The 14,866-nt window shown below is 37.9% G+C and overlaps 1 protein-coding gene across 1 annotated transcript; it reads right to left on the reverse strand.

Moving 5' to 3' along the window:
* Window positions 1–5,486, reverse strand: LOC101159525 (transgelin). Its single transcript, XM_004076491.4, has 5 exons — window positions 5,349–5,486; window positions 1,856–2,042; window positions 1,582–1,753; window positions 1,097–1,199; window positions 1–1,007 (listed from the first exon to the last, which is right to left on the reverse strand). The coding sequence occupies exons 2-5, from the start codon at window positions 2,033–2,035 to the stop codon at window positions 854–856; spliced, it is 609 nt and encodes a 202-aa protein (XP_004076539.1). The 5' UTR covers window positions 2,036–2,042; window positions 5,349–5,486; the 3' UTR covers window positions 1–853.
* Window positions 5,487–14,866: the final 9,380 nt, after the last annotated feature.

Genomic DNA, 14,866 nt, shown 5'->3' on the forward strand with positions numbered 1-14,866 from the left:
TAAGATAAATCAAACTTTATTTTAAATCCTTTTTATTATATCTTACTCTTTAACAGATGGTCAAACATTTTTTTAAAATTCAGAATAAGTCAACTGGCAGCAGCTAGCTGCAGATTGTCTCATTGTACTGGTAACAGGCAACTGCCTTTTATTCTTCTTTCCAAACCATTTTTTAACAATGCAGTTTAGTTTCTGAAACCAAAAACACAAAGAAATCCCCCTATAAATAGAGCTTTGTGGTAAGTTCTACTGCAAACCACAGGATCCCGAACATGTCTATCTCTCCAAACACTCATCTTTTCTTCTGTTGCGTTCGAGTGATTTTGCTCAGACTCAGTATTTGCTTGAGATTTGCAAACTTTCATTGAACAATTTGCTCAGTTTCCATTCAAAGTTATAGAAAATAAAAAAGTGGAAAATTCCAGACTGGAGTAAGACTGCAGTTTTGACTTTTTCTCAACCATAATATGCTGAAAATAACCAAGATATGCATGAAAGGGAAAAAAGTAACTACATGAGGGCATAGTGTAAAAATGGAGAAAATAAAAGCTCTTATAGAGTTGTACACAAGTCAAAAAAAATTGCAGCTTAGGAGGATATTTTTTTTATAATGAGCACAATTTATTTTTAAGGTTATAAGTTAAAACCTGAACTTGGAATGCTGAAATAAAATTCACAAAGACCCTAGAAAACTGCTGAGGACAAATAATTGCCAAAATTTAGGTAACATCATGTCTGCATTGTAGCATGTTCACATCTTTCTTTGGTCCCTACTTTGGTCCAGTTACGCCTTGAAAACAATCCAGCTTCTCCTCATGGAATGATCAAAGTCAGAGTTTTTCCATCCCTGCGTTCAGGGGTTGTTGTTGATGATCTGCCTCGGCCGTCCGTAACCTGTCATACCAGCTTGGGATGCTCCTTTATTTGTGCCCATCTGCAGACCGATGACACTTTTGCCTCCGCTCAGCTGCTCTTCTGAGAAATCTCTCCTGTTTTCTTGTGCCTTCCTGCAACACACACAAAACTTTGCTTGTTCTTTTTTTTACCTTTCTTAAAAAAAAAGCTTTGTTTGCATCCATAGCATTAAAAAACTCACCTATGGAACCAGTTGGGATCTCCTCTGTAATTGCCATCATTCTTTGTGACAGCCAAGCTACCCAGGGCCATCAGGGTTCTTTGAACAGCAGCAAGGTCTTTGCCTGCAAACACGCAACATCACAAAAGGAGTTAATCACATATGGGAAGGGTACAGAAGACCAACTAATGCACAGAATAAAACTCAATATCCAAATATGTTGAAGTGGAAACTTTTACGCCGCAGACCGAAGTGGAGAGAAAGGAAGAGGAAGTGTAAGGCATTTGTTCCTATGGAACATGAATGAGAATGTGTAATCCCTGCGAAAATTATGGACGATCCCACTGAGTATGGCACATGAACAAATTCCAGACTTTACTTTCTGACAGTGAAGACATGCAGACTAAATCTGGAGGAACTGTAAACGTTTTTTTTTAAACAACAGACAACATTTTTCTGTAAATCAACAAGACACAAGACCTAAAACAAAAGTTGTTTTTTTTTACTTTCAAAGAGGTCCACGGTCTGAAACATGTCCGTCTTGATGACGCCATATGCCTCAGCGTACTTGAGGAACAAGGAAATCTGCTCCATCTGTTTGAAAGCCATGGTGGAGTTTTTGATTGTTTTAATGGGTTTGTTGGCTCCATATAGGCTGTTGATGAGCTCACAGAGCACCTAGAGTCAAACAGAATAAGCAAATTCTCTATTTAGTATTCTGCAGCCAGAATTATTTTATGTTCCTTTCCAAAATATGCTTGTGCAGACCCCGACACTCACACATCCATCCTTCAACCACTTTTGGAATCCAGTCTTGTCTGGCTCAGGTTGACCGACCCCAGAGCCACACTGGGCTATGATCCACTGCACCAGCCTCTCCTCCAGTTCCGGGTCGTATTTCTTGTCGATTTTACTTTGAACCTCACGGCTCAGACCGTAGGCGGGACCTCTGTTTGCCATGTTGTTCCTGGTGGGAGTGAACACAGCAGCTTACCAAACTGTCCTCTGTCAGTGCATTTAGTCTATTTCAATGTGGATAATTAATAGCTGCAGCAACATAAAAAAAAAACAATCTGTGCCTGCTCACACCCAAACATCTGGCCTGCAGTCAAAAACAAGATTTTAATATGTTTCTCATGGAAGTTTTAAGATTTTTGAGTTTTTTGTTTTTGGAAGATCTACTTTTTAGCTTAACAGATCACGATTCTTACCTCTTTAACAAGCTAAAAGGGAAATTCAGGTTAGCTTTGCATAGATATGAAACAGGAAAATGGGTTATTTGAGTTGATCATTCAAAGTAGATCATGGAAGTATTTAAACAAAAACAAAACTCTACAGAGGCTTCAGGTCTTGTTCCATGAAATCCAACAATGATCATTCAATTTTAGCACAATAATCATAGAATGGTTCCTCCATTGTCCAGACCCGCCTGTATAATTTACAAACACAGACATTTGGTTCCATGTAAATTAAAGTGTTGGATGTCTTGTGGTATGACAAGCCTTCTGCTCTCCATCAGTAATTATGGTTGGCGTTTCTCACTTATTAATGCTATACGAACTTCCTGTTGGCTTCGGCAGTGACGCCCAGCTCCCTGCATCCTGTTTGCTCATTCAGCTGTCACGTTCCCCCCACCCTCCCTTGTCCCTGACAAAAGCTGTTATGAGTATACACAAGACTCCAAACCAAATACCAATCTGTTTCTCACTGTGACAACACCCCCAAAGCTGTTTAGACCTGAGATTTGTTAGGGGGAAAAAAAAGTTCCTGGAAACCTAAAGCTTTGCAAGAAAACCACCATTTTTGTTTCTAAAACACTTCAAGGGTTTTGGACCTTTTTTTTAGTCCATCCAGAAAGTATTTTCAGCTATAATCATATTTTACTGCCTCACACATGTTGACAATTGGATAGACTGTAAATGCACTCACTTCTAGAGTTTTACAAAGGAAACCAGATTAAAGGAGGTACAACTGAAAACATGTAACTAAGATGTTCTAAATTTGGATTATTTTTTACTTTCTGCCGAAACCCACATTTTTTGTGAATTATTTTACAGATATGTGTAAATTGAAATGCCATGCTATGTTCAAAGTATTTGATGTGCGTAAAAGAATGCCCTAAATGCGGGTCATTGAACGTGATTTTGGCACATTGGACGAGCACGGAGGGGCTTTTTCTTCTTTTCCTACTGTTTACTGCGCCACCTACAGTTAGAAGAGGCTTGGTGCAAAATTTCAAATTGGTGTAAATCTGGCAAATTTTGCTCCAGGGTTTTTCTTTCACAGCTTTATTTTGACATATAAAAGACTTGGTTTCATATTATTGTTATTTTTGATCATTTCTGCTACATGATCAATTCGCAAATGAATCTCACCTCCATGAACGAAAAGGGACGACATCTATACATCACTGCCAAATCCAAGACCCTGATTGGTTTAAGTTCAACCTGGTTACATTTTAATGCACGTTCAATGGACACACGTTTTGTACGTAGAGCCCAAAAACTGACTTAAAAGTTGCATAGCTACGCGGGAATGTGGGAGTTTCGAACGCAGAAGCCCGAAACGTGTGTTTACACGCATTTACAATGACTTTTCTTAGAAGTGATCGCTTTAACGTGCGTTGCCGAGGGCGGTCTAAGCGTAGCTTACGGCTTGGTAAACTGAGTTTGTTGGGCTGCTGTAAAACTGGTTTTAGAATTTACAACAGTTCACAAATGTCATGTTAGAAAAACACATATATTTTGCTCTTTCAAAATATAGACTTGGATGGTAAATCCTGAAATCCTCCTCACTAGAGTAGCTATTTATCAAACAGAGATTGTCTCTTCCATTGCCTGTGGTTGGGTTGGGTAAATAGTTATTGTGAAGTCATTCCAGAGCAGTTTGTTACAGCACTGAAAGAAAACATACAAACAGTATTTCTCAACCACAAGGCTTGCATTTGCGGTGTTCTGGCACGCCCGGGCAACCTTAAACAAAACAATAGGACTTATCTGAATAAATAATCAGTGAGGATGACTTTTTGAAACTCTCTCTCTCATTATCTCCTTTATCTACACGTTTGTTCCCATCTTCCTTATTACAGAGTTGTATTAGTCTCTTTTTTCCTCTGAGGCTGAAAGTTAACTTCAGTATTCTGACACAAATGCCTTCAGGTGTTTTGCTGAGGGGTCTGAAAGCAGCCGTGGCCTCTCGAATATCCTGGGAGTGGTCTAATAGCTGCTTGAAACCACATGTCATTTGAAGAATCCCTAATCCCGGCAGTGCGAACTACTGATTACTGGATGATTTATAAATGGGAACATGCTCATTAATGTGTTCTGACTCAGTAGAGTTTCACTGTCAAGCACAGTCATGCTCAGTGCATGAGAATGTGTTGCAATCAGATTTTCATTTTTACAGTGTTTCTGAAGACATCTTTGAGCTTCACTTTACAATTAAATGCTTCTCTTCAACAAATTAGATTTCAGTTGCATGCAGTTATAACCACATTTAATACCTAATGGAAAGTAATTGTTCTCGTAACTGTTCTTACGGATGCCTGAATACAGAGCAGCTTTTCTTCTAGTGGAATTTTTCTGTATGAAGTCCAAGGTAAAGCTATTCTTCTTAAGAAGTTTTGTATATGTATTTTCTAGAAAAACCATTAATTAAGGTTTTCATTTAATGTTTTTATTTTTTACCTATACTCTGAAAAGCCAGCTCTTCCTCAGTCATTCAATGTTTTACTCAAATCACACTTCCGATTTTACACTTTTATGCAGCGTTATTCATTCAGGAGGTCCCCACCCAGCCTTTGATAGTTGCTCAACATGGTATTTTGCAATGATTCTTTAAGAGTTGTTTCAAAACTCATTGCATCAAACTTTCAAAAGCATTTACTGAGCTTACTCATCACATATCTTTCCCTTTACTGTGTTGTTCTACTTTTTCATAAAAGCACAAGCGGATTAGTCAGAGACTAAACCTGTTTCTTTGAAACTTCTGGGCCTCACATTCCAAGGCTGTGGAGATGAGAGGCTAGATTTTAGGCGATCCGACTAATCCACACAGGAATGACCAGACTTTAAGTCAACTTCAGTCTGTCAATGATTGAATATGTGAAGGACATAGGGAGTTAAAACCGGACGAGCACGTGTGCTATAGACCTGCTTCCTGTATGAATTTGCAGATAACTCCAGGATCGGTCAAAGAAATCCTTTAACTGCCACAGAGAGTCTGAAAAACTGATGGCAAAGAGGCTAACAAGTGAAAAAAAATCTGTCCTTACTTTTAGTAGTTCCAGGTGAACGTGGGTCCTTGTAGTGCTCTGTTCTCGCTCTTCCTCTTCCTGTACAACCCAGTGCAGAGTGTGCTGCCAAATTAAATACAGCAGACACCCCCTTGACTGAAATTATGACTTCACCACATTCAACAAGAGAGAAAGAGGAGAGAGCTGCAGCTCTAGGCTCCGCCCCTCTATGTTCTCTTTGTTCCCTTTGCTCAAATTATAATTCCTTATTTAGGAGAAGGAAGGAAAGGAAAAGCAGGGCATGTGACTTGAGAGTATGGTGCGGTCACCAGAAGAAATTCTCAACATTTCTCCCTCTAATGCTAGAAAGAAGGAATGGATCGAAGGCAAAAATGGGAGGGGAAATGAAACAATCACTATGAGGAACTCATGGATGAGGTTTCAGTTAAAAGAGCAGTGAAACACGGAAGGTACATGTACTTTATTGTACATTTTCACTAGAAATTGAAAGTGCTGTGAAAGACCAGGCCTAAAAAAAAGGGAAATGACACTAATCTTAAGAAGAAAATCTCTAGAAAAACAGTAAAGTCATTTGTCAATGCAGAAAGTCATTTTTAACTTAAGAAATAAGGATTTTTTTGAGATATCAATAGAAAATTGATCAAAACAAGTTCGAGTTCCACACAAATTAAAAAAGGGGAAAAATCAGCCAAAAGAAGCAACTATTAGATAATATTACTTTACATTAAATGCAGCCCAATAATAAGTATTTTTAACTAGTTCTAAGGAAATGGTTTGCATTTTTTTTAGTTTTTATGCATCCAATTGTAGTTGATTTTGAATAATGACAAAAAAACTACTGTAAGAGGTGGATATGACTCATTTTAGGAAAATAAAATGAACAAAATCAAATAAGATCTTAGTACAAGTTGGCTCATCTTACTAAATCCTCATTAAACCTAAAACTTGCACTTATTCTGAGAACGTAATTCTAAATTTATGTTTCCAGAAAAATAACAATGAATGCCAGTCTAACTTGATAATACTTATTGAACTTTAAAGTAACATCCTTTTATATTGAACCAAAAATGTTATTTTTTAACAGTTTTTTGGGGTCTTAAATACAGTTTTTCTATTGTCAAAGTATGACTCATTTTAATAATAATATCAATTTGCTAGAACCTAAAATTTCTTGGATTGTGCTGATTTCAGAAAAGTTCAGAGTTAAGTTAAAACACAGTTTTAAATCTTTGCGTCACAAGCATCACATAGTTTGCAGTGGGATGGATTTGACAAGTTGTCAGACATAAGAAGAGAAAGCATGAAATGATGACACGAAAATCTCCCCTTGATACAAATCAGCAACAAGGTTTTTTGAAAATGTGAACCCTATCAAGTTGAACCCTCTGGTTCTCCATCAGTTTCTGGTGGGAATTTTTAGGCGGGCTGGGTGACAACCAAGGGGAGACACTCCCTCAGAGGCATTCCAAGCTTGTCAGCCCCCATTGGTGGCAGCAAGTCAAGACCTGACAGGCTTTTCACATGAAGTGATGGCATCAGACGTGATAACGTTCTCTGAAGCTGGCAGCTTGCAAAGTCATTGACTGAGCTCATCTGTTACACAAAAAAAGTGTGTTTAGAAATGTCGGGACAGGTTTGTGTTTGCTGGGTGTGCTCTCATGTCCTGTGATTGATTTTTAAGTCACACCCAGAGAGGGATTTAATGCTTAACCGCTAGGTTTTGTTTCTTAGGAATGTTCCCTTTTTGCTAACAAAAACTAAGCAAAAGGCCAGACAGCCCCAGTTTCTGAATTTACTTCTTCCCTAGGTGAACAGGATTCACTTGAAGATGTAGGTCGGTGCTTGCTGGTTAGTTTAAAGTAAACAATGGACATATGTGCAAGAGTTTATACAGCAAACACCAAATACAGGGTAGGCACAAAAATGAGAAATTCCACAGTTGCCTGAAGGAAAAGCACTCTCAGCCACACTTTATTTACTGTTTGCCCTTTTCCCAAATGGTGGTTCCTTTTTTTCCCCTTTGCATCGTTGGTCTGTCAAACTGAACACACTGGTGTCATTTAAATCAGAACTGCCAAATGTTTTGTTTCCACAAACTGACAGCTCGGAGATGTTTTTGCTGCTTATTCATTCATTATTGATCCTGAGCAGGCCCGTCACTGCACTACAGCAACATCTGGTGGCTCAGCATGGCAGACATCTGTTGACACCTTGTTATTGTTGCGTAGTGGTTGTGTGTTTTTGAGTAGTCATGGCAACACTGGCCCCCGGAGACCGCTGCTTTGACAGGAACTACCACAAAGGAAGTTTGGAGTTTATATCTGCTCGTCTGTCTTTTGTCACACGTCTTGTCAGTTGCTTGTGAGAGTTATGGTGGTGGTGCAACTGGAAAAATAAATGATTTTAAAACATTGCTGGTTAAAATAGCTGATAAAAAAACTGACAAGTGTTTGTCAGTGTTTAACCTTGTAGTAATAACAATTAACACCCTTTTTATCTAAATTAAGCTGACACTGCTGGGTCCTGATCATCCAGCTGAGCTGCTAATTTAAAAAAGAGCCGCCCGGTGGACGAAGCACAACTTGGCATCAGGGTGTAAAATCTGAAGCTGTTAGAAAAGCCAATGATTGCTTCAAAGATGATGCACTTTTGGTGCAGGGAACGGTCAGAGGACTAAAGTGTTGTTGAGTTGTATTGTCTGTTAACCTCAGATCTGAATAATTGAAGAGCAAACCTCTTATGAAACCTAAAATAACATGGTGTCCCACAAAATCTCTTCGTGGTTTCCGACTCTTAAAGAAATGAAAACGCTTAAAAGTGCAGTGTGATGCCCTTGGTCGAAAATAAAAAGATTAATAAGAAATGAATGGACATCTGACTGCATAGTAAATGGATGACATTAGTGTTTCCAGTTCAGTTCTGAGTGGAAGACTGTTGGGAAGTTGTGTAAATAGTTGTGTTACGTCTGTGATACACTTTGACTGTTTCTCATAAATAAACCCATAATTTGTAACTTTAGTTTTTCAAATCAGTCTGCTTTTAATTAAAATGACAGTTATTACTTTACATACAGGACAGACAGTGCTTTGAAACCAGTGTGCAGCAGTACACTAGTGTGTGCCATGAGAGATGGCCAGGTGTAACATGGAAGATTATTCAGTTTCGCCTAATTGTTTATAATTGTTTTTTTGTTTTTTTATTACTATTGCCAGGATATAAGCTCTATGTTCATCAAAACAGGCACAGGTTTCACACTGAGAATGTAGAAGTATGAAAGATTGTAAAATGCGTTTTTCATTGTGTTTATTTCATTCTTATTTAAGGACCTTTGATAAGAATGACAGTATACTCTTGACACAGACTAGAGTTTCACTTTTAGTGAGTGGTTTGCCTTGTAAGTATAATTTGACTTAAAAAAAAAGGCTCTCAAAAACACTCACTTAAAATATTGTACTGAGTAGTTGTAACCTTAAAAAAAGTATTAATCTTTGTAATTAAAAAAAACTTAAATTAAGTATATAGAATAGATTCAATCAAAAGGGAGAAAAAATTCAAGAAAAAAGGCAGCAGCTCACGACAACCCTGCTGTGACTCCCATCTTGAAGCAGGTTTAAAATATTTAAATCATAGGAGATTACATTTAAAGGGTCCATTATTATTCTCAATTCAACAACTGTGGTGGGGATATGTTTCTATGTACCCCCCCCCCCCCTTTTTTTATTTTATTTTACTCTTGTAAATGTTTTATCAATCATTAAAACTCTTATTTTTTCCATTTTGGGAAAGGTGGCGGTTTGGTGACACAATTTGGTTCTAATAGCCTAAAAACCTTAATCCTTAATCCGTTTTGGAGTTTTGTGCAAACCAGCTCCCATGTGGTCCTGTCTCATTTGCCAGGCTGAGATTCAGCACAGTGTTTGGAACCTAACATTCAGTCAGATGATGACTTGAACACAATGAATGATCAGATTTCTTTCTAGATAAGCACATTCCAACATGGCGACGACAAGAATTAAATTATGCTGAAGAATGTGAGAGATCCACCGGACAGGACTTTGAACAAACCGTTGACAGCAGCAAGATAGAAGAGTGATGGAAATTGATTTTGTTACAATACGTTTCTGTAAAACAAAGTATCAGTGAAAGTTTGCTATAATGAAATCTTTTCTCTTTTCCTTTTTTGCATAAGCAGTAGATTTAATCAGGATAAAGGCAAACAGTCATTGTAACGTTTGATTAAAAATTTGATTAACAAATAAAGCAACTTATGTTATCAATGCTTGCATATTATTCACATACAAAACTGCCTAATTTTTTCATATTATTTGCAGAAAAAGATTTCCTCTTTAAATTATAGTTTTGACATTGAAGGGCCTCATATGGTATACTGCTTTGATGAATCACAAAGCTGAAGATAAGAAGAATTTAGGGAGAAAGTCAAGAAACCATCATTTTCAAAACTATTTACATTATTGTTGGAGCCAAAAACATGAAAGTTTGGAAGCCGCATGTTCTTTTAACCTTTGTTAATACATTAGCTCCACTCCTGATATCGAGCTTTCATTTTGTTTGCATATTTCTTTAATGGCTCCCATGGCTAAGTGCCAGCATGAAAATAAATGCTAACATGATTGTGAACTGTTAGAAGTGGGTGTCTGCATACTAAGTTGAAAGGAAAACACAGCTGCAGTAGATCTCTGTAAATCATTTTTGAATGTTTCATGCATGGTGTGTCTGTGCAGGTTTGATAAAGGAGAGCAGGGAGAAAGGTATTTGTCAGGTTGGCTGATTCTGGAAAGCTACAGTATAACATCTCAGAGTACAATGCTCAGCACAGTGACAAATAGAGAAAAATGCTTGGATGCAGAGTTACCTGCTGACATTTTACCTTCGAGCACAGCAACATGGGTCATCAGAAACAAACGACAGCAGGAGGTTTATGTTAGAATAAAGCGGAATCGGTAAAGCAGGAGAAAAAGATCTTTCCAAACTGCAGCAAGTTTCCTAAAGATGTGGTGATTAGACACACTTCACACAGGTAAATCGTTGTTTTTGATGCTACACTTAAATACACTCAAATAGTTTGGCATCAGGATTAGAAAAAATGTTATTAGATGGTCACTGCAGTGTTTTTCTTAGAGCTGAAGTCTGCAGTTTGGTCTCCTCTGAAGCCTGTTATCTTAACGACTGATATTCACTCTCCTGGTGCTCTAAACTGTAACCTACTAATTGTCCATATAAATCTTGTGCTCTCCACCTCCTCCCTCTAATTTTGCTATGAAACAGAAAGCAGTTGTGCAGAAAGTAATCTTCTGCCCTTCAGTATTCGCTTGATTACTTTTTCAAATTAGATGCAAGTTTTCTTCTGACTGCAGTCCTGCAGATTTCAGTGCAGAGATGAGTTTCAGTGGTGGTTGTAGTGACACAATACTCACTGAAAGATGCTTGACACACCCAGTCGGATGTAGTTGTTGGGGGGATTCCAGTCATATTTTGTGACTGCTGAGTATTGATCTGGTTGTAAAAGTGAAAATGAGTAGGATGGGTGTGGAGGAAGAACCTGTGAGGTAAAAGCCATTGATCGGGCTTATGTGTGAAGGTGGTCTTTGTCCATCAAGTGGATTTTTATCTATTTGAGAAAAATCTGCACAGACAGAACAGCTTAAAAAAGCATTGTTCTGTTCCAGTTGGGGGCTGGTGAACTGCAAATACAGGGCAGTACTTTATTTATACAAAATGAAGTCATGCAACAACTCATTTTAATAACAATTCGATTCATATCATAATTTGTGGTTGTTGATACGATTCATAATCAATATCTGTTTATTTTGAGCAATCTGATTCACTGACTTGAAATGGATCCAGGACATCTTTGTTCGGCTTTGTAGCTCGGTTGGTAAGGTTGCCATGCAGGAATCCAAGGTTTGATTCCCGGAGGGGAATGAACAATGGTACTGGGGCAATTACCATATCAATGGCGAGCAATTCACATCACCCAGTAGGGTCCTTAGGCAAGACCCTTAACGCTACTGCCTCCCGGGCGCGGCTCGTCTCCAGCTCACCGCTCCCCCAGGGGATGGGTCAAATGCGGAGAACAAATTTCGCACACCTAGGTGTGTGACAGAAAGTAGCACTTTCTTTCTTTCTTTCTTTCTTTAGCCAAAACTTCAACCAGTGTGACTCAGAGATAAATACCTGGATACTGAACAGTGCAGGTGAAGTTTTCCTGATTCTTTGGTTTTTTTTTAAGACAATCAAGTGCATATTAAATATGTGTACAAAAAACAAGTAAACAAGAACTAATGTCAAATCCATTCACATTAAAGTTTCCTAAAGTTCCGCCCACTGTTCTTGTCTGCTTTGATGCACTTTTTATATTATAGCAAACCAAACCTACTGTGCCTTAATCATAATGGTATTTTCCAACCTTAATAAAAAAAATCATTTCATTTTGAAACAATTTTAAAATGATTTACTGTAGGTCAATTTGATTCGAACAACAACTTGCCACAGACAGATTGATCTGGTTGGATCGTGGGAATATAAATCGATTGAGTCGATTAATCATTACACCCCTAAACTTTAACGTTAATTCAGAAACTTTAAAATATTGCAGGTTAGAAAAACATTATCAGTAATTATTCTTCCAAACATCTGAAAGAGTGCCACTCTGGCGTTAAAGCAAATAATATCACATAAAATCCAAGTTAGCTGTAGTTTGTTTGTTGCAGTGGCTGTTGGCAGATTAAATGAGTGGGAAAAAAACCTCTTTAACCCATAAATGTCTGCATTTCTTCAAAAAATGAACCTTTGCTCTGTGAATAAGAAAGTGATTTTTTTCCACATATGCCAGTTGTTTTCTTGGTTACACATTTATTTACTTCTTAACATGTTGAAAGATAATCTCCAGAAATTTTAATCCGTCTAAATGACTAGAGTTATTGTCAGTGGCCTCAATGAAAAAGATGAAAACGTCATTTTATGATAATATAAAACAACAAATAGGAATAAAAATATTTAAATTAAAAGGATGTGGCTTTCTCTAATAAAAAAAACCAGATGTTTGGGATTTTTCCTTGTACACATTTAAAAAGACATACTTAGGAAGGAAAAGGGATTTGCTGGTTAACAAACAAAATAACCATAACGAAATTTCTGATGAAATCCAGGTGGACACGCTAGAGCAGGTTTCTTTGAGCCAGGACAGGAAAGGTCAGACAATGGCAGGAGGGCAGACTAAAAACGTGGAGGTGGAGGAAGCAGTGGAAAGAAAGGGGAGAGACTCGGGAGGAGGAGAAGACTACCAGATGGAAACAGAGAGAGAGGAAGAACAGAGAGACTGCGCCAAGCAGAAACACCACAAAAGAAGACAAGATCTACTTGCAGAGAGCTGAATAGAGACTGACACAAATTGAGGGTCAGAGCCATTAGGAGGGTGGAATTGAAGCAGGCTCCAGAGAGGAATAGGCCGACTCAATTTCATCTTTATGAGTGAGCGAAGTGGCAGAGAGGGTAATATTGATGGAACACAGGAGAGGAATAATGAAATGATTCCCCTCCTGAACTGCCTTATCATGGAGATATTAATAAATCAGCTGATAAGAGCAAGTCGCAGAGCAGAGGAACATTTGATTAGGAAGCTGAGGAGAGCTCAGCAACAGGCTCCAACAACACTGCTAAGGAGTCTTTTAATAGACATCTGTACGATTTAAATTGAAAAAATAATAATAATTATAACAATAAACAAACCAGTCAGGCTCTAGTTTTTATTCTAATGATCAACTAACAAGCGTAAATAGACTGTGATGTAAGTTTCATGTTAATAAAATCAGAATGCATTACAGAATGTGAACTGCATAATAAAAACTGATCAAATAAAATGTTTTCCTTTTACATCAAAACTCTTTAGGGTGTAGATTACTGCATAAATCAAATCTGCAAAAATGTAAACCAGCGTAAACATGAGAAAGCTTTCATTATAAAAATATAAAGAGATCTGCTTATCTTGCAGGATTCCTGTCATATTTGAATTCTTCAGTTTAAACATAAACAGTCTTCTCCATAGTCTGGTACAAGATGTGCTCTTTGCAATCAGTGTTGCTTAACAATTTGTTTACAGAAAACAGAGCTGAGGTATAGATGTGGGGCTTTTCAGGAAATTTAAATTAGGGATGGCACCAAAAGAAAGCCAAATGTTACACAGTTTAACAGAATGATGATGAAAATGAATCGTTGCATCCCTACTGCATACCAATATGTTAATTAAAAGTGTCAAACCATTGGGCTAAATTCAAGAGGGATTGATGATGTATTGTTTTCAATGTTTTAAAGCCTGTGCTTTTGGAAACCTTGATGAAACCTTGTTTTGTTTCAAAAAATGTCTGAATATTATTGACAAAACAGACATTCCTCTTTAAGATATTCCACCTAGTTTAACAGTCTATGTACTCAGTTGTTATCTTAGTTGTATCTTTCATTTACCTGAGAATGCATTTCATTTAATTACATATTTTCCTCCTGTCCTGCAGGAAAATCAAGCAAAACTTGCCCTCAGCAAAGCATTTTTCCTTATACTGTAAATATCATCTTAACTTTGCGTGTGATTATAAAAGAAGTACACTTGTAGTGTTCTCCTGATTATGTTTTTTTTTTAAATGAAATCCTTGGAGCTTGACAGTAATCATGATTCTTGTGAATGGAGAGAGCTACTAAAGAGCAATTTGCTACTTTAGTGCACGAGTAGGCGGCTACGATTTTTTATTGAAGGACTGTTGTAATACCTTATGTGTAGAGCTGCTGTGCGTTTATTAACATCCTGTTTATTACTGTCATCTGGGAAAATAGATTTTAATTATTTCATCAAATGCCATTGACCTTGCAGCATAATCAGTTCAGAAATAGTGTACATCTTCGTAAAAACATTTTTTGGTAATAATTACACCTCAATTCAGCTCACAGATGCACCACAGCTGCAGTGCTGCAGTAAGAAAAAGCCTTGCATGCGTTAAACTTTCTCCCTGAATGGCTCCATAACTGAGTGGGTTGTGTGCATTGATGTGCCACTGTGAAGCAGAGGTAGCAGGCATGCTGCAGTGCTGCTTCTGCCCCTCACTGCAGCAGTCTCAGTGCAGCTTAACATCGTTACTGCCCTTTTGTCGCCACAGCAACCGCCACAGTGGTGTTTTTGCTTTTATGGACTCTGCGTGTGCGTGTAGCAGAATATTGGATCATTGCTGATGTGATGTGCTGTATTATGTCAAACATGATGTGGGTTGTGTTATGCAGAGCTCAGTGTGGCCTTTAAGTGAATGAAAAGGCACAGTCCTCATTACTTTACATCCTAACAGACAATCAAATTTACGAACACCCCTCTTCATCCCCCATGTCCCTCTTCCTTCATAGTCCCACTCTGCTTTCTCTATTTCCCAGGATGTGGCTCTTACCACGTGTGCCGCAGACGGACGATTTAATAACGTTAAAAGGTTCAGCACCCCCTCACCTCTTTCTTCTCTCCCTCAGTAACCTTTCTCATTACT

Source organism: Oryzias latipes, chromosome 14 (assembly GCF_002234675.1).
Source record: "Oryzias latipes chromosome 14, ASM223467v1".
NCBI lineage: Eukaryota > Metazoa > Chordata > Actinopteri > Beloniformes > Adrianichthyidae > Oryzias > Oryzias latipes.